The sequence below is a fragment of the Venturia canescens genome, chromosome 8 (assembly GCF_019457755.1).
Source record: "Venturia canescens isolate UGA chromosome 8, ASM1945775v1, whole genome shotgun sequence".
Lineage (NCBI taxonomy): Eukaryota > Metazoa > Arthropoda > Insecta > Hymenoptera > Ichneumonidae > Venturia > Venturia canescens.
Genome location: NC_057428.1, coordinates 10,799,668 through 10,825,313, shown reverse-complemented (window position 1 = coordinate 10,825,313; position 25,646 = coordinate 10,799,668). Strand labels below are relative to the sequence as shown.

The following is a 25,646-nucleotide window of genomic DNA, read 5'->3' as shown; positions in this document are numbered from 1 at the left end:
AACGTTGGTCAACTATTTTATTGTTGAAATATTTTTCGCAATAATTATTTGAAACTTAATATTTAAACGTTCATGTTCAATCATCAGAATACAGAGCTTTCCACGCGTTTCGAAAATTCCAACTCGATTCTCAATGGACCCTTATACCTACGGACTTAAACTTTCGAAGAAAACGTGCAACGTTACAAATTTTTTGTACAATCGCTTGAAACTAAACTACGCTTTATAAATTTATCACTTTTTTGTTTGTTTTTTTTTAAATTCAAGGACACTTTGCTCAACTGGAATTAACATCTATCGACTTATTCCATTCGCTTAGTTACGTAACTCGAGGAATTTATAAGCAATGATGTCAAGGAAAGTTTATAACAGATTCCCAGGGATTTGAATCGTCTTTTTCCACGCAAATAACCAAATTGGATGTTTTTCAATAAAAAATTTCGAAATTCAAGCGAATATCTGTGAAGAATTTCTGAACTTTGTTCAATTTTGCACTCGTTACAAACTTTTTTACGCATCATTCCCTCAAGCGGGAAGGAAATAGTTAACAAAATTGGGATGGAAACTTCTCTACGTTCGATCGGAAAATTTGTTAATTTCTCACAATTTCCTGAGTGGGTTGTTTTTTTTAAATTCCGATCAGACCAAAAAATGTTGATAATTGGAAACCAATGAATAAGAGGTTCGACGGTGGAAGTACGTGGAAAACATTCCAAAGTAAGAATCTCACGATTTGTCAATCTTCGACCGATTAATACGAATTTTTGTAACTTCCTCTTTGCGAGTCTTTCATATCTGCGAATGGAATGAAACTATGAATAAAGAAGTATTTGGATCTCTTACAGATGCAACGGGAAGGAATCGTTGGAAAAGGCGATGGAATAAAATGATCAGAGCTTCGGGGATTGCAAGACTCTCGCAGCGATGAAGCTGGTAGCCAAGCAGAATTGAAGAGATCCCGTGGTCGTGGAAGCGAGAGCGGAGCTAGTAGCGTTGCAGCAATTGTTAGTAGCTTCGATGACAACGCGCGGATAATATTCGTTCCAGAAGGCAAGAGCGCGAAAATCGACGGCGTGGGATTCGCTCATGTTGATGGTACGATCGATTATGAGAATGCCAGGATTGTCTTCGGTGTAGGGCTCCCATCTGACGTTGTTGAGCGAGGGGCTCCCGACTCTGAGAAAGTTGGCCATCATCATCATCATGACGTCAGCGAGTTTTTTGTCGCTGGTGTTCCAGAGAATTTGATTGGAGAAGAAATGAGGCAGGCCCCAGAAAAAGGGGAGTTCGAACATGTGAGGGACGTTTACCCATTCGGGTAAGTCGCGAGTGACGGAAGGAGTCCTCGGTCGATAATCGAATCGATAAACGAACGTTTTAACCATTTTTGATAATTTTCCAGCGAGTAAGACGAGCCCGGCGGCATAATTTTTTTCGGTTTGCAGATCGAGGAAGCGGTCTCGGAGCGCGGCTTCGTCGAGGCTCGGCGGATGAGGTCTGTAGAAGAAAAGAATCGCTTCCGCGACCATTTCCGGTTTGGAGTCGCACATCGTCGCGTTATCGTTCGGGCTCTGGACCGCTGCGATTGCGTCCTCGGTGATCATCGTTTCGAACTTAGCCATCGACATTTTTCCGTCCTCGTCCCCGGAGCCGAGACTCTCTTTGTAAACGAGCGCTTGCTCGTTGTTGACGTAGCCCGCGATCAACGGGACGCCGTTGAAATTACCGTTCTCCAAAATTACCTTCGGATCCGCCGGGAGAAACGGCTCCGTCGTGTTCGTCGTTTCCGCGTCTATGATCGGCCCCCAAGTCTCTATGTCCGATGTTTCTTTCACCAGGAGCTCACCGTCCACGTGACGCAAACAATCCATTAAATCCGACGTCGGACGACGGTTGCAACCGAAACGACTCGCTATCGTATCGATTATCGGCAATTCCAATTCCGGTGTACGCACCGAACTTATCGCATCACCGCTCATCGCTATCGCCTTACCAAATTTTCCCTTGCTCAACGGGCTCACCAAATGCAAGCCCACGCTTATCGCTCCGGAACTGTGACCCGCTATCGCCACGTTTCTTGGCGAACCCTCGAACGATTCTATGTTCTTTTGTATCCAATCCAATGCTGCTATCTGATCCAACATTCCGTAATTACCCGATGCCTCCGCATCGGCTGTCGTGAAAAAACCCAATATGTTCAATCTGTAAGCCACTGTCACCACCAAAATCTGCAACACAAACGAAATTCCCACTTCTTTTATCGAAACTATTGTCAACCCTAGAACCCCAAGAATCCCTTTCTCGACATAAATCCAACTCCAACTTTCAAGGAGCATTTCTACAGCATTAAATATTCCTTGTATGATGCACTGCAGAAGTTCAATCGTACATGATTCCATTTGTTTTCTATGAAGGAGAAAGAAATGAGATTTTGAAAGAAGAACGTTCAGAAAGGAATTTTGCCATTTTTTAACTTTTTAGACGTCAGAAACTGAAGTTTATTTTAAAAACCGAATAATCTTTGGTATTTTAAACTGAGATAAGAAACGTCTGTGAAATGGTTTTGATCGGTACATCAATAAAGGGAATGAAAACAAATAGGAAATTGGGATACTTTTTCATTCGTTGGAAACTCAAATGAATTCTTTTCCGACTTGATTGAATTTCAAGAGTAGAAAAGCCATTGGAATTCCATTACAGAAAGTGCTAATATCATTCCTGCAATAACGAATGCAGAATTTGTTAATGGAATTTATTAACTCGAGGCTCAAAGTCACTCCGAAGGTCGGAAGTATTTTTCTGTTCTAACGATCATGCAGTTTGAACACGCGAATAATTTTCAAGAAAATTCGACCCCAAAATCGCGCCATAAAAGTTACCGGATGCACTTGAATGTGGAGTCGAGCGGGTAAATTTTGTTCATGACTAGGCATAATTGCAAATTTTACTGCGCGTACTTGAGGATTTCATGCCACGCGGTAGCCGAAGGTAACACGAGTCCAGGGGAATGTGAACGAAACTGAAGTAGCGTTTGTTCCAAGTTCGAATACGAATCGTCATAGAATCCAATTTTTTTAATTAACGAATCAAGTGCTCAAATTCCCCCCAATTCGATTTTCTCGTCGCCACAAACGTAGCAATCTCGATTCTACGTTCGAAAATTTCATCTGTCGAGTTACGCTACCGCTCCGACATAGAAACTGCAAAGTTCCCAAACACTAAAAAGCGTTTCGCGTCTGTAATTCGGACGAGCCTGTAATTCGGAAGGCCATAAAATTCCTCCGCAATCCTTCCGAATTTAATATTCTTTGTTCACGATTCAAAAATCCCGGTATCTTCCTTTCTCCGCTCGGCGTAAGAGCCCAAGGTCCTTGGCTCTCGTTCAACTTTTCGAGTAATATGATAAATCTCTGTAAATAAATGACCGTTATTCTTCGCTGAATAAACGACAAATGAAATCAGCGTGGAACGAATGAAAAAGCTGCGGACACGTGTGAAGGAGCGCGAAGAAAATAGTCTCGTGACATTGACGTTGATGGGACTGACCTTCTGTTTATTGACGAAGACGGTGGCGTCCCAAATGGCGGGTGTGCCGGTGTTGAAGTCGCCGCCGTGAAACCATACCATCACCGGCCATCCATCGGGGGGTGGACTTCCTGAATTAATCATACATTAATCATACAGTTCGAAGGAGTTGTTCGGTGCTTTAAGGGGGGGGGGGGGGGACGAGAGGGAGGGGTTCAAGGTCTTTTCGAGTATCGTTTACGAAACTGGAGGGATCGTAAACCGAAGAGCAGGGTGACGTAACTCCCTTTTTTCGCGGATTAGAAGCCAGCCCTTGGGGGTGAGAAGAAACGCGTTTCGAATGTTCCGAGACGTTGGCAAATGACGTATGTAAATGGTGGCAAGTTCCGCTGGTTAGCAATCGGTTCTGCACGAGTTTATAAGAGACTCGACGGTGTAGTTTCCTCGTGAATTTGTGCCCGGCCGAGGAAGCGTCTCCGAAAGCCCATTTTCCTCGTTTTTCGAGTCCTTTTTTCCTCGGCCTGCTAACTGTTGGGCGAAATAGTTGGGTCATGCGACCGCGGGCCGTGCTGCACACGTGCTCGCATGTGCATTGACCCACGGACGAACGAAATGGGCTGGAGTCCACGTGGCTGATAAGGATCGGGACTCGGAGGAGCGAAAAAAGTGCGGCGCATTCCCATGCTCGAGGTAAACGCCTCCGCATTCCTCTCTCATTGGACTTTCCGAGTTAAAGAGCTTGCAGGGCTAGAGAAAAAAGTGGGTCAGTAGCCGACGCGTTGGAGGAAAGTGCGACGAATGAGAAAATTCCCCTCGCGGTCGGTCTCGCTCCACGGGGCTCTCAAAATCCTTCCGATACCCTCGTTATTTATTTATTGAAATATTTATTCTCACTCGCAGGCCCGCGAGGCAACAGTGCTTTCCGGATTGCTGGTCATCCGGATCGACGCTCAGATACCATCTCGCATCGGCGATTAGACTGGCCTCCTTTTTTTCTCACTGCTCGCGCAATTAATTTAACGACTCGGCACGAGGATCGACGGCGAATGGTCATGGATACGTACCGGAGGGTCCGACCAGCGGGATTCTCATCCCTTATTGACTGGAGCTCGACTCTCCTCCTCTCTCTCTCTGCCTCTCACCCCTCTCCGTACGTTTTCCTCTCGCGTTTACGGACGCTCGCGACGCGCTCTCGTACAGAAGTCTATCGCTCTCCTGCTCTCTCCTTTTCTCCCATTGCGGTCGGCCTGGCCCCCGTCGCGGAGGCGAATCGAAAGCACAGAGACCTTCGTGACTGGCGTCGTAATCTCGACATCTCCCTCGGCCCTAAAAGATCGCGTGCCGCCAGCGCGGAGCTGCACCAGTTACCGTTACCTCCCTCGGACTACGTATCGACCGAAACAACCGGGGGTTGTCCCCCTTTTTCTTATTCTTCTCAGGCCTCTGCGGGACGCTCGGGGCCCCGATTCCTCCTTCGATTGCGTAGGCGCATTGTTCCTTTCGATTCACTTTGCTTTTCGAGCCTATCGATCAGTCAATTGCGCTTGGAATCGGGCGATTTTTTAATTGACGAAATGCTTTCGAAGCCCGAGAAAATGCTGCTGTTGGGGACCCGGGCTCGAGAAGTTCCGGCGGATTTTTCGGCTCTTGGAATGATCGGGAAGGCGAGTCCAAATCTTTGACTCTCGAGCCGAAGTCCGAAGGATGGGAACGACCGCGGTCCGGGCTCGGTTTGAGCCCCCTCAATCCGGGACTCGCTTTGGGGAGTTCGAGCTTCCGTTCGGGAGCACTTTGTTGCGAGATCTTGGGCTGATTTCAGCGGGAGAACGTCGCCAAGGAGTGAAACAAAAAATACGGTTTATCTGGCGCGATAGCGACTCGCTGACGCTGATGGATGGAAGCGGCGTTTGTTTTTTTTAATGATCAGAAGCCGAGATAAAATTCTCCGCGTTCACCACACTCCGCACGGAGAAAACGGATTCGTTTTCGATTTATTCGAATATTTTTTTTCAAGAATTTTCAAAGTATTTACGCATCGGCTACAAACAGCATAGTATTTTTTGAATTTTCCAATTTTTCATCCCTTCCATTCTAAACAGCTTCATAGCAAAAAGTGATGCACGCCCGAGAACTATATTTCGTTTTGTCTTCGAGCGTTATTCATCATGTCCAGACTAGCAATTACTGACGAGTGGAAATGTATTTTGTAAATCACTAATTTTCACTGTCAGCACAGTAAATTCTATGATAAATACACGAATATACACCGAATACGTGTGACATTTTACCATGCATATCGTTTTTTTTTCAGGGTTGCCCGAGCACACTTTACTATATAAACGCATTCGAAGTGACTGAAAAGATTTTTTACTATGCTTATGGAGAAAAACACTCTTAAGGAGTTTCGGTACAGGCGATACAATGTTGCCATGCTAATCCATGCTAAAAAAATTAAAAAATTCAAAAAGTTCAGAATTTTATAAAATTTGGTGAACATATTCTTTAGTGCCAAATTTGACTATACAATTTTTTTAAGATTTTTCTTCTACACAGTTATCGAGTAATTGGTCACTAAAGTTGACGTGTATAAGCATAGCGTTTCCATATATATAGGTATACATTCCGGGCATAAGAAATCTGCTTTAATGCGTAATTACTCGATAATTAAGTAGAAGAAAATTTTGAAAAAATTTGTGTTTTCGCACTTGATGTTGAAGAACATTATCACCAAATTTGATCAATTTCTTAACATTTAGACTTTTGTACCGAAACTCCTTAAGTCTTTCGAATAAAAGGGATGAGTATTGGTCTTTTTATTGTGGTGGATTCTTACAAACAAATAAACATCAAAAATGTGTGCGAAAATCCGAGACCATTTTTTGATGCAATTAAAAAACAAATAATTAATATTTCTTCAACGCATATTAAGCTACAGAGTTCGAAGAGGTCGCAATCGAAAGAAAAAAAAAATAAAATAAAAAATATGTCAACTTATAATCTTCTCCGGAATGCTATAATTAATGAATTATTGAAGAAACAAATTTTGAAAATTTTCGAAAACAATTGGAAACGCTATCGCTCCGGTAAAGAGTCTCTGGCAGCAACTCGTCATATATATAAATGTACTTGTCTCAGAGTCTCTGCCGCGACTCTAGATTACTGCTCTTTGAAGTAATGCTGCAATCCAGTTCTACACTGTCCCCGAGATGCTGTATTTTTAGTACTTTCCTCTAGAATTTTCGGCCTCCTTTTCTTCGGCACCGTATTTACTGCTCCTGCTGCCCGCGTCGCAAGAGAAACAATTGTAAAGACTTTTGACATCTCTTCGCAGAGCGTTTTCGCAGTCGACCTCCGGCCACGTTTTTCTGACTCTCCTCCTCCTGCTTTTTTGCCAGCTCGTATCAGCCACTGAAATCTATAATTCTTTGGTCCTATCGCGCCGCGCCACGCACGGTTTATCAGAAAAGCATGCTCGTTACACGTTCTTTCCCTCTCGATATAAAACGCCTGCTTCGAAAAGTCGCCAAGTTCGCGCCCACAGACTATAAATAAACTTGGAACCTTCGACCACTAAAACGGGGATGGGGCTGGCCAGGACCGTTATTACAACGCTTTGACATTGCGTGCTCCTGCTGCTGGCCCCAGTTTCCTGTCGACGATTCTACGAAAAGGAAAACACGAAAAGAAAAATCGAATTTTGCCGCTTCGACTTTTGCGGCGCGCGGCTTCCCGGATCACAATCGTATTTAAAATCGACCATTTCCTGGAACAGTTTTCCCTCCCGCAAAACGCAAACTTTCGCTTTCCCGAAGCATCCTGGAATGAGGAGTGATTTTTGGATCGTTGCGCGGTGGAGTAATTTGCAAACGAGAGAACTAACGAATCTTTTGTTCGAGGATCTTTCAACGGGGAATTCCATTCGAGCTTTTCTGTTGAGTGGGAAAGTACAGAGTTTCTTGACAACGCCGTTTCGTCTCGGCCGCAATCCAAACGGAATTTTTCCCTCGAAATTATCTCCGCAGAGTCAGGCAGAAAAAGTTTTTTGCGAATTCTCGACATTCGAATGTAAATTATTGTTTCTGGAATTTTTGGTTCCGCCGCTCTCTCACGAGGGTACAAGCTTCGATCGCTTTCCTACAACAAAAATTGAAGCATTCTTAAAAATTGTTTCGATTTAACACGATTTTCGAACCATCAGCAGCGTCAATTTCAAACAATCAGCCGATCCCTCTTCGCTCTGACGAATTTTCCATCGAGCCGAACGGACCCTCCGCGCGGACGACAAACCGACGAGGCGGCTCTTCAATTCCGAATAATTAAGATTCGCATCGTTGTTGCTTATCGAACAGCGAGGGCTGAGACGTCAGCGACGACTTTGTGCTTATCGAACAACGTCAAGGACGCGTCGCGAGCGACTCCTTCGTCCTCGTCGATTCCGATGCATACGAAGGATATCAACGTCTCGTTTATGCTCGCCGGGAGCGTCTCTCTCTCCCTCTTTCGATATTTCGTACCTTTTGTACATTTGGTTTTAAAATACGAATGGAAGGTGGCTCAAAACGATTCCATTCGAGCCTTATGAGTCACGCGATATCCTAAACCACGCGCACACGCTTTCTCTCTCTTCCTCGTTCTCCTCCCTGTAACGCTTATCTCATTACACTATGTTTTATAGAAGGAGCATTTCGAACGATTCGGACACTCCTTTCCTCACTAAATAGCAGCGCCGGATTCCTGAATACCGTTAACTCATTTCCGACGTTGAAAATTTGTGGAAAATTGGCACTATTTGTAATGCAATCGTGACGAATCGATCTCAGCACACGTTTTCCGACTTACGGCTTAAATCAAGGGTCAAAAAACGATTTCTCAGGCACTCTGATTCAAAAAACCCCTCAATAGTTCGTTGCTTCCATTTCCATTGGGGTAGAGTCAAATAACCAAAATGCAGAACGGTCGATATTTGGAAATTTTTAAGCAAGTCGAGGCCGTACAGTCATTTTTTTAATCCAAAAGTTATGACCTCTACCTTTCAAAAGTTAGGTCAGTTCACAGTTTGGCAATGTTGACTTTAAGGAGTTTCGGTACAAAAGTCTAAATATTAAGAAATTGATCAAACTTGGTGATAATGTTGTTCAACATCGAGTGCAAAAACACAATTTTTTTCAAAATTTTCTTCTACTTAGTTATCGAGTAATTACGCATTAAAGCAGATTTCTTATGCCCGGAATGTATACCTATATATATATGGAAACGCTATGCTTATACACGTGAACTTTAGTGATCAATTACTCGATAACTGTGTAGAAGAAAAATCTTAAAAAATTTGTATTCCCAAATTTGGCACTAAAGAATATGTTCACCAAATTTTATAAAATTCTAAACTTTTTGAAATTTTTTATGTTTTTAGCATGGTTTAGCATGGCAACATTGTATTGCCTGTACCGAAACTCCTTAAAGAAGAGTTGGAAAAAAAAGACAAAAAACTGGTGAAAGCTCAGTCGAAAACACGGACGGTGACGATCCTAGCTTCGAAAAACTGCACGGGAAACAGATTATTATTAATATAATCTCAGCAAATCTCCTAATAAATCTGAAAAAAATTCACAGTATTCAGCAAGCCTTGCTCATGTTGCCCAAAAAATTTCACATTTTTAGCATCATTTTTAACGGAGATATCACCGAATGCGTCTTGACTTCCACAAAATTACATGTTATTTGGTCCAAATTGTTATTGATTTTTCTCAACAACGACGCTCCTAAACTGTGTGAAAATTGAACTGATTTTTTTTTACACTTCGCTGTTCAAAAGCGATGACATCATTTTTATTTTAATGCCTCAACTTCCGTAAAGTTGTAATATCAGATTGGAGAAAAATAGGGAATTCGAAATTCTTATTTCCGGTCGACTTTTAACCGAATATTCCTTCTTCGAATTCGTATTTTCTCGAGAATATATATTTCGATAGTTTTCATTTGGGATGCAATTTCAACAGACCATGCAAACGTCAGAAGTTGACATTTTCGAATTCATTCGAAGTTTTATAGACAGACCAGAATATGGAGTAGCAAAAAATCGAAAGGGAATTTTCGGAGCCTATAAAACTTGGATACGCAGAATAGCGATGGCCCGAAAAGGCGAAAGTCAAAATGGCGAAGTTTAAAATCGGAGGTCACTGAGTAAGTGGAGTGAGTGAGACGAGTTTTGCTGCGTTTCTTTATTTTGATCGGTCGACTTTATCGAGTTTCAGTATTTCAATCTCAGTAATATTTTATTCTTTCGTTATTATATTTTCGAACTTGTGAATCGAAATAGCGATATAGTCGAATTTTCGGAAAATCGATATTTTAGTCGTCGTTCTGTGGGCGGTTGTTAAATTCCATTTTCGACGTAAACCTGCTTCGAACCTTCTCATTTCTCCTTTATTTATTTTCGACATTCGAAGCTTGCAAACTGGAGATTTGAGCTGTTTGAAATTTTACTAATTATAACATTGTATCCGTACCCTTTTCATCGTCAATTTGATAAAAAAAAAAAAAAAGAAAATGATCTTTTCAGTATTTCTTTGATCTTTGACAGCGAGAAACGAATAGAAAAAAATTTTTAATGCGACAGTTTTCTTACATACGAAAATTAGAGGATAAAATTTCTGTAAAATCACATTATCAAAAGACTCACCGTCCGGTACGTAAAGGTTGAGATAAAGGCAATCTTCGCTGACCCCTGGATCCTGTTGATCCGGTGGCAAAAGTCGACGATAAAGTTTTTCATGGAGTTTCGTGCGGTTAGACACTTGCTGGCAGGAAGGAGCGAATTGCGTTGCATTTCTTGTTCCGCTCCACGAGGGTAGTGGATCGGTGACCGGGGCGGAAAAACGCAAATTACCGAGGGGTGCTTGGGCGTACGGAACTCCGAGGTAAACCGTCACTTTTTGAGGTCGAGCTAGAGGAATCTGTTGTAGAAAAAAAAAAAAAAAACAAAGAATAACCCATTTTTTCTACTCGCACGCACACGTTCGTTAATATCCGGTCGAATTGGACTCGTTCTCTTTCCTTCCATTTTTCTTCACATTCTTTTGTCACAATTTCTTGTTAATGGAGCCTCGAAACGATATTTTTCTCTTTGAATAAGTAAAAAGCGTTTAATGAGCTTCGCATTTGTTGTTATTCTTTCTGACATTAGTGCCGTTGACATTTTCATTTTCTTTATTTCCATAAAATTTATGTCGTTCACGGAGCCTCGAAAAGCTTCGTCGCAACTGCTTCGAATTCGTTGCCATTCTTGGCTTCATTCCGTGCCCATTTTTCCAAAAAAACTGTACGAGAATCAGTTTCGTTGAATTTTAGTTTACTTTTTACGATTTGACTTCACTCGCGATCATCAAAACGTTCCCGTCAATGCTTCTCCGTCATCGGTAAATAAAAAAATATTTTAAAAAACTGGAAAAACCTGATATTTCTATCATCGACGTTTGTTTTCGTTTTACGTCAATTTTTCCGTCCATTTTGTTTTCATGGTTTTGCAGAATTTTCACGCATTTTTCGCCAGTGCACTGAAATAATGTACGCAAACTTTCGTCCTCAGTCGTCGAAACTCGGGAAGCGATGAAGAGAGAAAAAAAAACATGAAAAGCAATATCAAAATCGTTTTTGGAACGAATGCGTCAATGTTGATGAGAATAAAAAAAAAAATTCGAAACTTCCATCGTTTTTTGCACTCTTCAGTCAATTGGAATCGCCGTTAAAAATGTACGTCGAAAGGGATTTTTCATTCCTGTAAAAAGTTTTATCGGGTCTTGTATTTGGAGGCAGAAAAAAAATTCTGTACAGCTAATTTTATGCAATCTATAAAAGCATATAAAACTTGTGTTTTCACACGAATCATGTGAGCTCCAGGAACTTCGTAATTTGAAGAAAAAAACTCTAATTTATGCACCAGTTTTAACTTTTAACCGTACCGCCGCATTCGCCAATGTCAATTCCAACGACAAACGAAACTGAAACGTACAGCTGCGGCAATGACAAAACGACCCGACTAAAGGCTCAACTGACGAGCGCAGGGTTCGGGAGCATCGAACAGTTTCCTGAATCATGAATATCGATTTCAATCAATTTTTCCATCATTTTTTTTCTATTCAATCAAATACACTTTCGTGATACCCTGTCAAAAAAAAAAAAAAAAAAAAAAAACAATAAAATATTGACGTTTTTATATTTTTGGAAAACAATCCACAGCCATTTTTCTTGATGGAACACCGAAAATTTACGAGCAATAAAGTTTACGTTGCTTCACATAAAATGTGGCAAATTCTCAATTTTTATGGATATTTTGAGGAAACATAAATCAAATATTTTGACGTTAACGATGAGCTTACTCGAAACGGCTAGAAAAAAAAATTCGCGAGATTTATTGAGCGAGGAAAAACAATTTTGTCGCTGCCCTCCCCAATCGGTGATTATTAATGAGTTTCATAGTCAGTTGAAATAAAAGTGAGAAAGAAAAAGCAGAAAAATATTTACGTCTCTGCCGAGGATCGTTCCTTGATTATTTATTGTGACAGTCGGTGGTTCGCGAGGAATTCCTTGTCGCGCGTTAGTCCTCTGCGAGTACGTGAACGGGACCGTGCCGAGGAACAATAGTTCCTGGAGAAAAGCGACCGCCACCAACGCCGGGTACTTCATCATGCCGACTGACTGATTGCGACGAACAATCCCGGTACCACTGAACCTTTCTGATGTTTGATCCTCGCGTGACTTACCTGCTTCGATATACCTCGGAAACCTCCTCCAGCAGGTGGAGAAGGCGAAAAACGAACTGAGGCATTATCACAGGGACCTGCGCCTTGGCACAAACCCCTTCTTCCATTATTTCCTCCTTTTCATACACCTTAAATACTCATTTGATACAATTTTCATTTTTTTGCCTCAATTTGGTAGAGTTTGTAGAATCATCACTTTTTTTAGCCAATTTTTCATTTTTCATTTTATATTTTAATGGAAATCGAAAAATTTCATTCTCAGCTCGCCACGGATGAGTTTGGAGCGAGAAAAGACTCTTTGGCTGCTACGCGAAGCCAATAAAGTCATCTGACTTCTTTGGCGAAGCGGAGAATTCCGTGGCCTTTCCGCCGTTTCTTGGCGACATAAAAGTGTTTTCGACTTCTGCTGTAGTGCGATAAATTCAAATAAATATCGACATCGGGTCCTCAGGAAGGAATAATAAAATCCCTGTTTTCAAACACTTCAAAGCTTGCGCTAACAATTCGACAGTTTCGTCTGAAAACGACCAGTTGAACGGGACTGTATTTTCAATTCGCATGATATTCGTGCTTCGGTTGCCGAACTTTGGATAAAATGAAGAAAAAAAACGTAATTTCACAAATATTAGGAAAGTTTTATGTAAAATGTTTTTCCGATCGCGAAATTTTCTTGAGATAGAAATGTCGGTATACGCTATGAACGACAAATGTTTGGCCATTTTTCGTTGAAATTTGATCCTATATATAACCTGAAAAACTTTGTTTTATCTTTTCCCTCGCACGAGATTCTCAATCTACTATTATTCTTTCTGTGCTCCAATTAAAAATTCGTCCACAGGAATATAAATCGTAAAACGCATATGGTAGAACAACAGCATGTACTTCATCGCCTTCGATAGAAAAATCCCCCTTACGAAGCGTACTGTTTAGCATTACAACCGAATACTAAATTACACTTGATTATACGAACAGTCACGTGCCCTCTCTTCACGCTCCACTTTAAATTCCTTTTCTAGTCTAAATTGCCTCGCCACCGCGGATCCACGAGCTTTTTTCCATTATTTTTTGTTTTCTTTTTCTTCGCTCGGTAAAATATTGCATGACACCGCATTTTATTCGGATCAGGGCTTATTTCATAATGAGAAACGATCATTTTACAGTCCTTGACCTTGCGACAGTTCCGTACGTGCAGCATATATGCGAGGGTTTACGAAAAATATTGAGAAACGAAGTATGATTCTACCCGATAAAATTTTAATAGCCTCTCGATAATATCATTTTCTAGATTTAAATTTTTTATTTGAAAGTTGAGGTGCTGAAGGAAATTTTTTCACTGGAATTGAACATTTAAATTTTGAAGAAAGGCTGCCTGCATGGAATTGGTTTTGTTTACTGATTTTTTTCGTTGGCCGCTGTATAGGCGATTCACGGGAGATTCAATGTATAAACGTCACTGCACATGCTGCACCCTCGCGTGCGTCGATGCGTAACCGCGGAGTCTTTGTTTTTTCAACAAATGAACACAACACTGCACCGTGTTTCGAATGAGAAATAAATTCAAATGGACTGCTCAACACGAGCCAATACGAAAAATAATACGATTAATCATAAATTCGGATTAAAACTCGTGAAAAATATAAAATCCGATAGGAATTAAAGTTTGTAGAGTGAAAACCTGTTCTAACCTCGAAATCACGAGAATCCTGTCAACGCCTATCCCCCGCGTTGACTCATTCGATCGAGCGACTCATTCGACAACGATTCATCATGATTTTCGTTATGTTTCGATCGATAGGCAGAGGAAGGCAAATGAATTAAACACCCCTGACACCTTGTTTTATTCATTAATTAAGATCGTGGGAAATATGAAGTGCGCGGCCTTTTTTTGGGCGTTTCTCGCTTTTGCTGTAACTTTTTCAAGAACTCAGGATTACCTCGGATGTTTTAAGAGCACGAACAATGAGTCCGATTTTTTGACCTTGGTTCAGGCATGGCCCAGCAGTCCGAACCAATGTGCTGCTGAATGTCGTCGTCGATATTTTATGTGAGCTATTCACCAGTCCTTTTTCAAATGATTAGATGTTCTGTTATTATTTATTCAATTATTTTCCATTTTTATTGAATTTAGAATTCTTCTCTGTCCAATTCCTTCACAAGAAAATATGCACTTGCCAAAAACTACCTCAACTTTCAGGTACGCCGGGCTTATGCACGGACAACAATGTTATTGCGGCAGTCATTACGGGAGAAACGGCCCGTCTCATGCTTGTACCCTGCCCTGCAATTCTGATCCAGGAAATTATTGCGGATCGGATGAATCCATAAGTGTATATACCACTGGTCAAAAAGGTACAATAAATACTGTAAATTTTTTTCAATTTTACGTTTCATCACTCGATAGAATCAGCACAGTTGGAAAATGAATAATTTCCATTAACTTTTGCATAAAGTTTGAATATTGCAGGGAATTATTGAGGAGAGTGATTACAGAATTTTTTTTATCTTTGTTAATCTATCAAGAGGACACGTAAAATCATCACTAAACGAGTTTTTCAATTGTTGCTGAATCAAAACCAGTGCTTAACATAATTTGAGTGCTCTGAGCGGTTCCTAAAGCGACAAATATGTTTTAACAATGAGTAAACGAACCTAGTATACTCTAAATATTTATTAATATAGAAAACTTGTTAGTAGTTTTAAGGTGAAATCATATTCACGTTGTTTCAAATTCTTATTTTCATCAAAGTTCCAACTGCTTAAAACGCTGTCGTATAAGTGTAATAAAAACGATGAATTTGGGATGATTCAACAGGTCCAAGTCCACCTCGGAGATTGCAAGTACTGGAAAGTAAATCGTCAAGTTTGTTTGTAACATGGGAGCCTCCGGACTTGCACAATGGAAATTTGACATCGTACGCTGTGACAGCAATGGTAGTCTCAACATACGCATCTTACAAAATTTCTCCAAGCCAGACGATAGTTCAGGGCGGTAGTTCGAATAGTACAACTTTGATCAGTCTTCATCCGGGAAGTAAGTACAACGTTTCGATAACGGCGTGGAACAGCAATGGGGAGAGTGATCCAGCTTCGGTATTGGGCTGGACATTAATCGGAGCGCCGGAGAAGCCGGAAAAGCCGAAGATTATTGAAGAGAGTGGGAAAACAATGACGATACAATTGTTCAAAGGGCGAAGTGAGAACGGTCCCGTAACTGCTTATCAAATAATAATCGTCGAGCGATTCTTAATCCCACCAAAGGACGATAAATTCGTGTACACGAATTACAATCGCGCAGTCGAAGAATCTTTGGGTTATTACGTAACAGGACAATTCGATGCAGTGGATTTTCCGCGATACGAAAAATTCGTGATCGGCGATGGGAAACCGATCGGGGGATTTTACAACGCGCCCCTAAAAGATCGTTTTCTGGACCCTCAAATCGGCTTCGTTGTTATTTCTCGATTGGGTCGAGAATCCCGTTCCAGCTACTCCGATCTCGCGACCGCAAGAGTGTATTCCTTGGGCTCTCAGAATAGTAATGCAAATTTGGGACTGCGTATCGCCATTGCGATACTCTCGATCGCACTCGTAGTTTCTGTCGTCGGTTACTTCGTCATTCGAAAGCGGCACCTCCAGAATCGCATGAGGAAACTGCCCGAACAACAGGAATTGACGCTCCAAGGACCGATCCACGAGGTTGACAACATGGCGTACATCCCCGAGGACGTGCCCGAGCGAATAAATCATTATCAAAACTTGAAGGAAAAGGTTTGGAGCATACCCAAAAATTTCCTCACCATCGATTCAAATGTTTTACGACGCGGAAGATTCGGCAGCGTGCACACGGGTACAGTGCAAAAAAATGGGACGACTTCGAGTGCCGTGGTCCATTGCATAGCTGACAACACGCTTCGACAATCGGAGAAACGAAACATGCTGAGAGATTTGGATGTCTGCATAAAAGCTGGCTCGATGAAGTATCTCGCGAGTCTCGTTGGTACTTGCGAAACTCCAGAAATTCTATACGTCGTCCTTGAGATGCCAGAGCGGACATTAAAAAATCGACTTCTGGCCGCACGCTCCGGGGAGTCTTTCCCAAACGATCAAATCCTCAAGATTGGTGCTTCGATTGCTTCCGCTCTTCGACATCTCGAATCCCTCAAAATTCTTCACACTCGATTGTGCGCCAGAAGCGTCGGGCTTTCCGATGATTTTACTCCGAAACTCATGGGCTTTGGTATTGGAAAATATGCCCTCGAAGATATCAAATACACGAGATGGATGGCCGTTGAGTGTTTCACCAAACAAAAGAAAAGTCCACAAGCCGTTGTCTGGGCGTTCGGTGTTCTCATCTGGGAAATGCTTAGCATGGGTGGAACCCCATATGGACATTTAGTCAACGACATTGACGTCGAGGAAGCTGTCGATCAAGGACTCAAATTGCCTCAACTCGTCGATACACCCGATCCCCTTTACGAAGTTTTGCTCTCTTGTTGGCAAACTGATCAGCAAGAGAGACCAACTTTTGACGAACTCGTGAGATTAGTGAGTTTTACCATTTTCTTCAAAACTACGACGCTGAAGTTTCCAACGTTGGAGTCCAACGAAATGGACGAAAAAAACGTTTTTAATTCACCAATTTTTTACTTCACGAATCGTTGGTGCAGCTTGAAAAACTACGAATCGCAAATTTGGCAGGGAACAAAATAGGAGAATTACTGGAATTATTTAAGAGTTTTTTTCGATCATTTCGTTGGACTCCAACGTTGGAAACTTCAGCGTCATTTCAAAACTCATTTACTTGAAAACGTTTCGAACATTTTTTCTTACTATTTGATCAAAATTGATCTCCGAAAATACCATTTGAATCAGTCTTCTTGTAATCTCATTAGTTTCTAATTGATAAATTAACAAATTCATTTCTCGAGGGTTCCACTTATGAAATTGTAAAATGACAAAACAAAAATTTCGATCACAGAACGAATACTTCCATACATTTTATTAAATATTCAAAAGTTCACAATTTTTCACATGAATCATAATAATGGCGACAATGACGTCATTTTATTTACAACAAAAACCATTAAAATCAGTATATTGGATGTAAATTGAGATAACGAAATCTATTTTTTATTAAGTTCGCAAAGTATCCCCATAACATTTATTTCTTTCGTTCTGACAATTCGATTACAGATGATCAGTGTTTTTTTTCCTTTCAGAATACCTTGAGTCTTTGTCCGATCACTGCCATCACTGAGCCATACGTTGCCGAATTGGAAGTGAATTAAGGGCGTGAATGAGCCAATAAACAATTCAGCACATTCCATTTATCTCGTATATCGTAAGCCCGAAGAGTACGAGACAAAAATTATATGTAAAATATTTCCTGAAGCGGTTCGTTTCTCATAGATTTTTTAAAAATCCTTTTTTTTTACTGGGACGAGGAAGAGAAGAAAATAGTACTTGACCGCGGCAGAGTTACCACGCGTGTGAACACATAAATATTGATATTTTATTATTTTATTTTATATAACTTATATATAGTCGAGAACAGAGTTTCTCAAAAAAAAAACGTTGGATTCTCTGGCGTGAATTGAAACGCACGTAAGACCAACCACTCACTATTCTCCGTCCAAGCTCAATATACAAATCAGTATATCAAGCTCTAAGAAAATAAAATTTTTGTTTTTTCTTCTTTTTTTTTTTTACTATTTTATACAAATATATACATCAATTTATGTGTATATAAACATAGATTAGTACTCTTTTTACATTTTTTTGTTAGCAGCTAAAACGAATACGACTTTTTTAAAATCATGAAACGAAAATTTACTCTCCTCCGTCGAATTATAGGAGAACAAGAAACACCACTTTCGCATTTAAAGTTTTTTCGATTTTTTCCAATAACTTTTTCATACGTTTCTCGTTAGTATATTTAATGGGAAGACTCACCAAACTTTAGGTTTACTCTTCACTTACCAATCGAAGTACAAAAAACGAAGCCTAAGTTTAACCAAATGAATAAAATAACGCTCGCAAACAATTATAAGGATGTGACAAGCGAAACATTCGCAAAATTTTTACAATTTTTTGGCTCTTTCGTGTCAAAAAGATCTCTCATTTATATTTGGACTTGAAGATCTCGTGGAGCGATTTTTTTTTCTAATCGTCTTGAATCTCAATTCTCATGTATCTTGTAAAAAAAAACGACGATTTCGATGTTACTTTTTTAAGTACTGTATACATTAGTTCGAAATTAATTGAAAAATTTTAATACTTTTGTACATTTCATACATCGTTTTCTCATCGTTTGAATTCTTCCTCGTGTCGTAGAGATTGTATGTAAAATTGAATTGTACAAAAAAGTAAAGTCAAATTTTACAAAATTTGACTTTCATTTCTACGACGACGTTTCAACAAGTTTTGTGAACATTGCCAAATTGACATTAAACCAAAATGATTTTTTTTCTCCAATGCGAGAGAATTGGACAAAACGATTCGTCAATAAATAGTACTTTCTATGAAATTATAAAACATGGTTCTCCCTACTTTGTTTTATTCGTGAAAACTAAAATTAAAATAATAATCGTAAAGGAGGCTCGAAGCTGAATCAATCGATTTTACCCAACGAAAGTTCATTTTCCTTGAAATGCATATTCTTTCATGAAATTCCACTGAACTTCCAGTTTGCTAATTTCCGCAAATGAGCCCTGCTAGCAACAAAACGTGAATTTCTCCAAATTTATTGATTTTCGTTCCGAGACTCTTTTTTCAATAAAACATTACAAAGAACTACGTTGCTTGTGGAGTGGAAACTTTACTCGAGTGTGAACAAGTCGGTCTGACACCGATCGATGGTTGCTTTCTCGAGACTGGACAGAAAATTTGTCTGTATGCTTCTCTATAAAGTTTGTTAGTTCCAGCATAAATGAAGGGATTCACGACGGAAGATGCCCACGCCAGGATGGAAGCGACAACGTGCAATATCGGTATCCTAATTTTGTCATCGATAACATTGACGAGCATGAGAGGCATGAAGCACAGGAGAAAGCACAGGAATATGGTAAGCATCAATCTTGTGACCCTTGAATCTTCTCGTTTTTGAAAGCCCCCGCCTTTTTTACGTCCCCCCGAATGCGCCTCGAGATTCTTACGGCTTTTTCGTACTTTCCAGTAAATGCAGAGATAAGAAATGATAATAACGATGCAGGGAACGATGATGCCGACGACGAAGAGGAGCTTCTTGGGACTCCTGCCATTTTTCTTGAGTATCGTGCAGGAAAATGTAGCTCGATCGAGTCCAAGGGTTCCCCAAACTCCTAGCAACGGTGGAACCAACAGCGAAAAACTGAGTCCCCAGATGGCGATCAGCATCAGTGTGATTCCTCGCGTCGTGTACAAACGCGCGTAAATATCAGATTTCGATATGAGAACGTATCTGAAAGAGAGAGAGAGAGAAAACAGAGAAATTCGTTATTTCGGTATTCCTGGAACCGTGAGTTCTTATCAATTTCATTAAACTCATTGTACGTGCCGATCCGCGAAATTTCAACTCTTTTAACTACTCTCCCTGCCCTCAACTCTTTCTTCTACTATCTGTTTGCCATTATAAGCCGAGGGTTAAAACAACATAAAAAGAGCAGCGGTTTCTCATCTGGAAAGTCTCAAAGAGACCGCACGGAAGCTCGATAAAAAATATGAGAAAAATATAATGATGTAGCAACGAGAGACCAGGGAGAGAGAAGAGAGTATGACTCATCGGACAAGGAGTCGTTTGTAGTCGATTAGATCACTCCGAGGGGAGAGAAACCATCTCGTTTTTAATTCGAGCATTCGTCCGAGTATAACGTCAATTATTTCTTTCACATGCATTCTTCTCATTATCATTCGATTTCACTCCTCAATATTATTTTGTTACATCCGAATTCTCTTTCGCTTTTTTTTTTTATCTCTTCAGCTGTGTCTCCGTATCAAGAAGCAAAGGGGACATTTCTATCACGCTTCTTCATTTAAAATTGCCGCATAGAAACATTACGCATTCAAGGCTGTGTTGCCATTCATGTACCAACGACGAAACACAATTAGATTAAAACTCTAATCGTTAGTTATGGCTCAGAAATGAGGCCTCGTTTCATTCTAACAGCATTGGTGTTTTTCTTCTGGAGTAAAATTTTCAATTCAAATATAAATTTCAATATTTATAAAACCATGAACGAAACTTTAGATTTTTGAGGCTAAAAACCAAAAATTTCTTGTTTGTCATTCCTCCTTCGAAAGCATTATCGTTATCGGAAGGTTGCTTAGGGCATTCGATGATGCCACTCCTTCGTGACAACAAACAAAATATAAATTCATGAGAACTCGTCAGCTTTAGGCATGCGATACGAAAAATGATTCGTGGTGTGGATTTCCATGATTAAAATCGAATACGAATCTGAACACAAAAGTTTTAAACAATAATTTCGTTAATTTGAGTTCAATTGGGTCTAATAAAAATATTATTGAAACTTTTTTTCAACAAAAATGGTATAAAAGAACGAAAAGTGTCTGTGGTATACTTTGGAGTACTCTGAACTTTCAGAAAAACTTGTTTTTTGATTCTCTTAATGATTCGGTGGAAATTTATTTTGTTTTGTAAAAAGACACGAGTTTAGACTGCTCCACTGAACACGACATTTTTGAAGGCAATAATTTATGATAATTTCAACTTTATTGCGCTCGTTCATAGTTCCACGGATTGTCCTGAAATACATTTTGCCCAAAATCTAATCTTGTACACAATTCATCGAAGTTTCGTGTTGCGTGAAAATAATTGATGAAATTCAATCGTCACAAACTCAATGAATTTCGACTTGGCTAAATAAGATTTTCTACCATTACACACAAACCTGTTAATCGTAATTGCCACCATACTGAGCAGCGAAACTGCCACGTTGCCATAAAAAAAGAGGGGAAATATTTGACAGAGTGTCTCGCCGAGAACCCAGGCCTCGTTCAAATATCTGCTTGCGGTCAACGGCAGATTTACAGCTGAGAATATTAGGTCGGAAATACTCAAACTTATGACGAACGCCGTCGTCGCGTGTCTACGCAATCTCGTGTACTTCAAAAGTGCAATGACCGTCACTAAATTACCTGGAACAAGACACAATTTATAAAACACTTTAATCAGCGAATTTGATTTTTTGGCACAATTTTATTCAAAGACAATTGAAGGATTTTCAACTTTTAGTTTCTCTCTTGTAGTAAAAAAATCTTTCTAAACTTCGAAGTGACGTAGAAATCTAACAAAACGTTTCATTTAATATTTCTGAAGCTCTCTGACTAATGAATATTCAGCATTTTTTATCGCTCAAATGTTTTCCAATGACAAACAAGGAGACTCGTTAACCCGCACCACCCATCAAATTTATGTTCGTTAGGTCTTAAGTGCTCAGGCTTCTAAGAATCGTGGGAATCCTCGCTGAATCGTGATGCTAGTTGAGTTATATGCACTCGGGAAGTTCACCAAGGCGTTTCCGAAGCGATGTGACATGCATAATTGCTCTCAGGCGTGCCAGATCTTTTTTTCTCTGTCAGTTTTTTCTGTCCCTCAATTAATTGGCAAAAACAGTATGTTCGTGATGCGTGAGCTTTCTGTGTCTGATGAAGTTGGAAAAAAGGAGAATTTTCTTGATTTTTTCAACTGTTCAAGAGCTTTTTATTGAGTTTTTACTCAATTCAACAAAATCGATTCGTTATTGAAAATCAAAAGGATTCGTGTGTTCGCGAGTTTTTTTCCCTCAACCGATTCTATGAACGGATGAAGAAAGCCAATCCAAAATGTTTGCTGCATAAGATTGAGAGTCCGTTTCAAAGAAATTGAAAAATTTCTAAATGCCTTGAACCCAGAAAGCTCAATGTTTTTTTCTAGAATCGATGAATTAAGCAGTGGCAAATTGAAGAAAAAAAAATAAAATAAATTTTCTTTACTTGAACGAAGGAAGATTCGATTCAGAAATTTTTCATTTTTCAAGAAATTTATTCCAACGAGACCCAGATAATGAGTAAATAAATCAATCATCAAAATCGACGAAGAATTCAGCGAAAAAACATCTAAATAAACATCCGAGCGATCCATTGAAAAAATGCCCGATCGATAATACCATTAGTACAAACAATTCGTAATAATTGATGAGAGGAAGTTGGCCATAAGCTCACCGAGAATGCCTACGATGCTGAAAATAATGGCGCAAGCAGCGGCGATAATGGTAACCGATCGAGGAAACGGTCTTCCTTCTTCATCGTCCTGAATCATCTCGATAATCGACTCGTTTCTTCCGATATTATCCATTTTATCAACAATGGTAAAAACCACTTAATTTCACGTTTAGTTTTACTAGTGTGCGTGCACAGCCTCGTAAAATTCACCTTCCTTGACCCCTTCGATTCGACGGATCGATCAATGAGAGTTATTGTTGAAAGAACAAATACAGCGGGACGCACGTGTGCCCCCGATGAATCACACTGAACAGCCACCCCGATAATTCTTCTCTCTTAGCTCTCGTCTCTTTTTATTATCCTCCGATAAACGTTGCTGCTGCACTTTTAAAAGATAATTAACTGTAATTATTATTCAAGATCAGCGCGCACTCTTCGTTCCACTCCCACGAAATCAAAACTGTTCCGCATCACAACATACTTTTTATCGTGTTTCCGACCGAATTTAAAATCGACGTAAATATTCATGTCAGATCAGCTTTCAGTGTCCTCGGTGACGGTGATTTATTTATCGAGTCTCCGGAGTTTATTGGCGGGAAAAAGGAGACGGGGATTAAAACATTTTAAAATTAGAACCAACTCGTTTGACGAAGCACCGATTATTCTAAATCCTTTTTCATTTTTTTTCTAGGAAGCCTGACGAAAAATTCTTCACGACGTTCCGAAGATTCGCCGCAGCAAACGTTTCCTCAAGTTTTTTCAACGGGAGATGAAGATCGCTAATAAATCATTTCTTCCGAGTTGCGAATTTTCATTGATGAAGATGTTAAATTCTTCACTGAGGGCGTTCAAACCGATGACGTCTCGGGGTATCAACATCCGAACCGCTCTTAAGAGACTGTCGACCCGAAGCGTTCGTTTTACGATCTTTATTCCTTCTCTTTTTCTTCCTCCCTCTCTCTCCCTCGTCTTCGTCTTTCGGAGCGTATACCGGATGATGTACGCACGAGCTGCTTATCTCAGAAGCACTCGACTCAAACTTACGCCTTTACTTTCGGTCTCTCGTCCGTGCTGCTGTTTCTCCTCGAACGCGATCTCTGGCGTTCCGGCGCTCTTTACTCCCGTCTACGCGCGTGTGTTCCTCCACCACATCCTCGTGGGTTTATCCTGGTACGTCAGAATTAACCAAACTCACAATCGTGTATATTTAGTGGCCATATTTGTGGGGAACTTCATTTTCGTTCGAGACTTTATCAAACTCTCTCTCTCTCTCTCTAACGGCCTCGTTAATTTAATTTTTCTTACTTACACGCCACGATTTAAGGCCTTTTCTCAAACGTTCTCCCTCCCCTCGATCTTTTTTATTCCAATTCACTTCCAAGCCCAGCCTTCGTTGCGCACGTCAGTAATTTCTTTCATTCGAACCGTAAATTCAACCCCTTTTCGTATCGAACATAAACGAGTTCCGTTTGAACGTCAAATTTCGATTCTCTTACAATTCCTTTTGAATCGAAATATTCGTCGATTTACTTTCAACCGATTTTTCCATGTCCATCAATGTTGCTCTTTTTAATCCTCCGATGAGTTTTAAATTTGATGAATTTTAAATATCGTTGAGCCTCCGAAAGTTTCGTCGTAAAATAATTCCGACAATTCGATACTCGAATCTCGTGGGTTTGAAAAATAATAAAATAATAAAAAGTCCAGAGTTTTGTTTATAGAAACTAGAAATTGTTGGAGAGCGAGCTCGAGCAGCGGTCCGTTGCCGTCCCTTGACTCGTGTAGACTGCGATACACCCGGCACATTTTGTTCTCTGGCTCCGCCAGTTCGAACGCTCTTCCTTTCTCTGTTACAACGTTCGCCAGGGGTGTTCTACGTTCCACCTTTCTTTTTCCACCTTTTTTTTCTTTCTCGTATTCTCACCTTCTTCCGGTAAGCGGCTGAGGTAAGAAAAAGAGAGAAATGAGAGCTCAGCGATCGGCGCTTTCGTGGCGGTTTGAAGGGCAGCTGTCAACCCCTCCTGAGCAGACGAGAGAGCATGGAAGTACGAGGGAGGGAGAAGGGACTTTGGAGGGCCGAACAATCGTCTCTGAAACGCTCCGAAATTGCACATTATCCTCGCAGGTACGAAAAGAACGACTTCCGCCGCGCGTTCCTCAAAAGTTCACCCCGCTGACAAACTTTTATTGAAAGAACCAACCGGTTCGTAATGCGAAGTCGATGAATGATGAATTAATGGCCGTTTTTTTCTCGACGAGGTGCTCGAGACTGGCCAACTTTTTGATTCGAGATCTCCTCTTTCAAACTCCTTTTTTCACGTTGGAAAAAAGGGAGGATGAAAACACAGGGCAAATAGGCAGGGAATGCTGAACGATTCTTGTTTTCTTTCAATTCCCTTTTTACTTCTTTTACCATTAATTTACCAACAAAAATAAAATTTCCTGCCCGTTTTGACTTGCTAGAATTTTTCCAGCATCGTTATTCTCAATCCAAATAATACTTCGTCATTGATTCCTTCGCTTGGCTTCCCAGTTAACAATGTGCCAGTTATGCAGAAGTCGGACTCCACCCCAAAACTGCTCCAAATATTTTTTTATCAGCTCAGAACTGTACTGTGCCATAGAAACGTGTGCTTTGTGGTGGCGGAAGGTGGCGATAATAATCAAAATTTTGATAAATTCAAAATTTATGGAATTATGAAAAATTAAAAAAAAAAAAAGCTCCTGATATGTCAACATAATATTGCTTGTTATCACATCTCTCGTTCGTCAAGAACGTAAATAAAGAATCGGTCCGATTATAGGTGGAGCCTCGCTTCTGCATAATTACCGACAATGTTTCCCGTGTCAAAAATATATCAGAAGTCGTAACTCGTCGCGGAGCTGTTTATTCGAAGATTGTCGTTTCTTCGAGTACATTCGGCGTCTAACAATCTCAAATTTCCATAGAAACAATAAAATAAATATATTTTTTTAAATTAACACCGATTTCTCGAAGATCTTTTTAAACAATTTTGTTCGATATTTTTCGATCGAAATCGAGCAAAGTAATAATGAAACGAGCGAGTAGAAAGATGAACTTTGAGGGTGAAAAAAAATCATTTTTATCCAGTAGAAAGTTGGAGTCCGATGGTGAAAACGTTTAAATTTTATTGAATGACG

General features: G+C 40.2%; 3 protein-coding genes across 3 annotated transcripts; 1 reads left to right on the top strand and 2 right to left on the bottom strand.

Annotated features, from left to right (window-relative positions):
- Positions 1–12,267, bottom strand: LOC122415448 (carboxylesterase 5A-like). The gene is made up of 4 exons (XM_043427579.1): positions 12,046–12,267; positions 10,205–10,478; positions 3,547–3,656; positions 1–2,228 (listed from the first exon to the last, which is right to left on the bottom strand). The coding sequence occupies exons 1-4, from the start codon at positions 12,208–12,210 to the stop codon at positions 891–893; spliced, it is 1,887 nt and encodes a 628-aa protein (XP_043283514.1). The 5' UTR covers positions 12,211–12,267; the 3' UTR covers positions 1–890.
- Positions 12,268–13,770: 1,503 nt separating this feature from the next.
- Wsck (tyrosine-protein kinase Wsck) lies at positions 13,771–18,818 on the top strand. Its single transcript, XM_043426071.1, has 4 exons — positions 13,771–14,328; positions 14,479–14,633; positions 15,097–16,829; positions 17,504–18,818. Exons 1-4 carry the CDS (start codon positions 14,150–14,152, stop codon positions 17,570–17,572), a joined length of 2,136 nt encoding a protein of 711 aa, XP_043282006.1. The 5' UTR covers positions 13,771–14,149; the 3' UTR covers positions 17,573–18,818.
- Tre1 (Trapped in endoderm 1) lies at positions 17,251–24,346 on the bottom strand. Its single transcript, XM_043426072.1, has 3 exons — positions 22,485–24,346; positions 21,173–21,419; positions 17,251–19,722 (listed from the first exon to the last, which is right to left on the bottom strand). The coding sequence occupies exons 1-3, from the start codon at positions 22,615–22,617 to the stop codon at positions 19,077–19,079; spliced, it is 1,026 nt and encodes a 341-aa protein (XP_043282007.1). The 5' UTR covers positions 22,618–24,346; the 3' UTR covers positions 17,251–19,076.
- Positions 24,347–25,646: the final 1,300 nt, after the last annotated feature.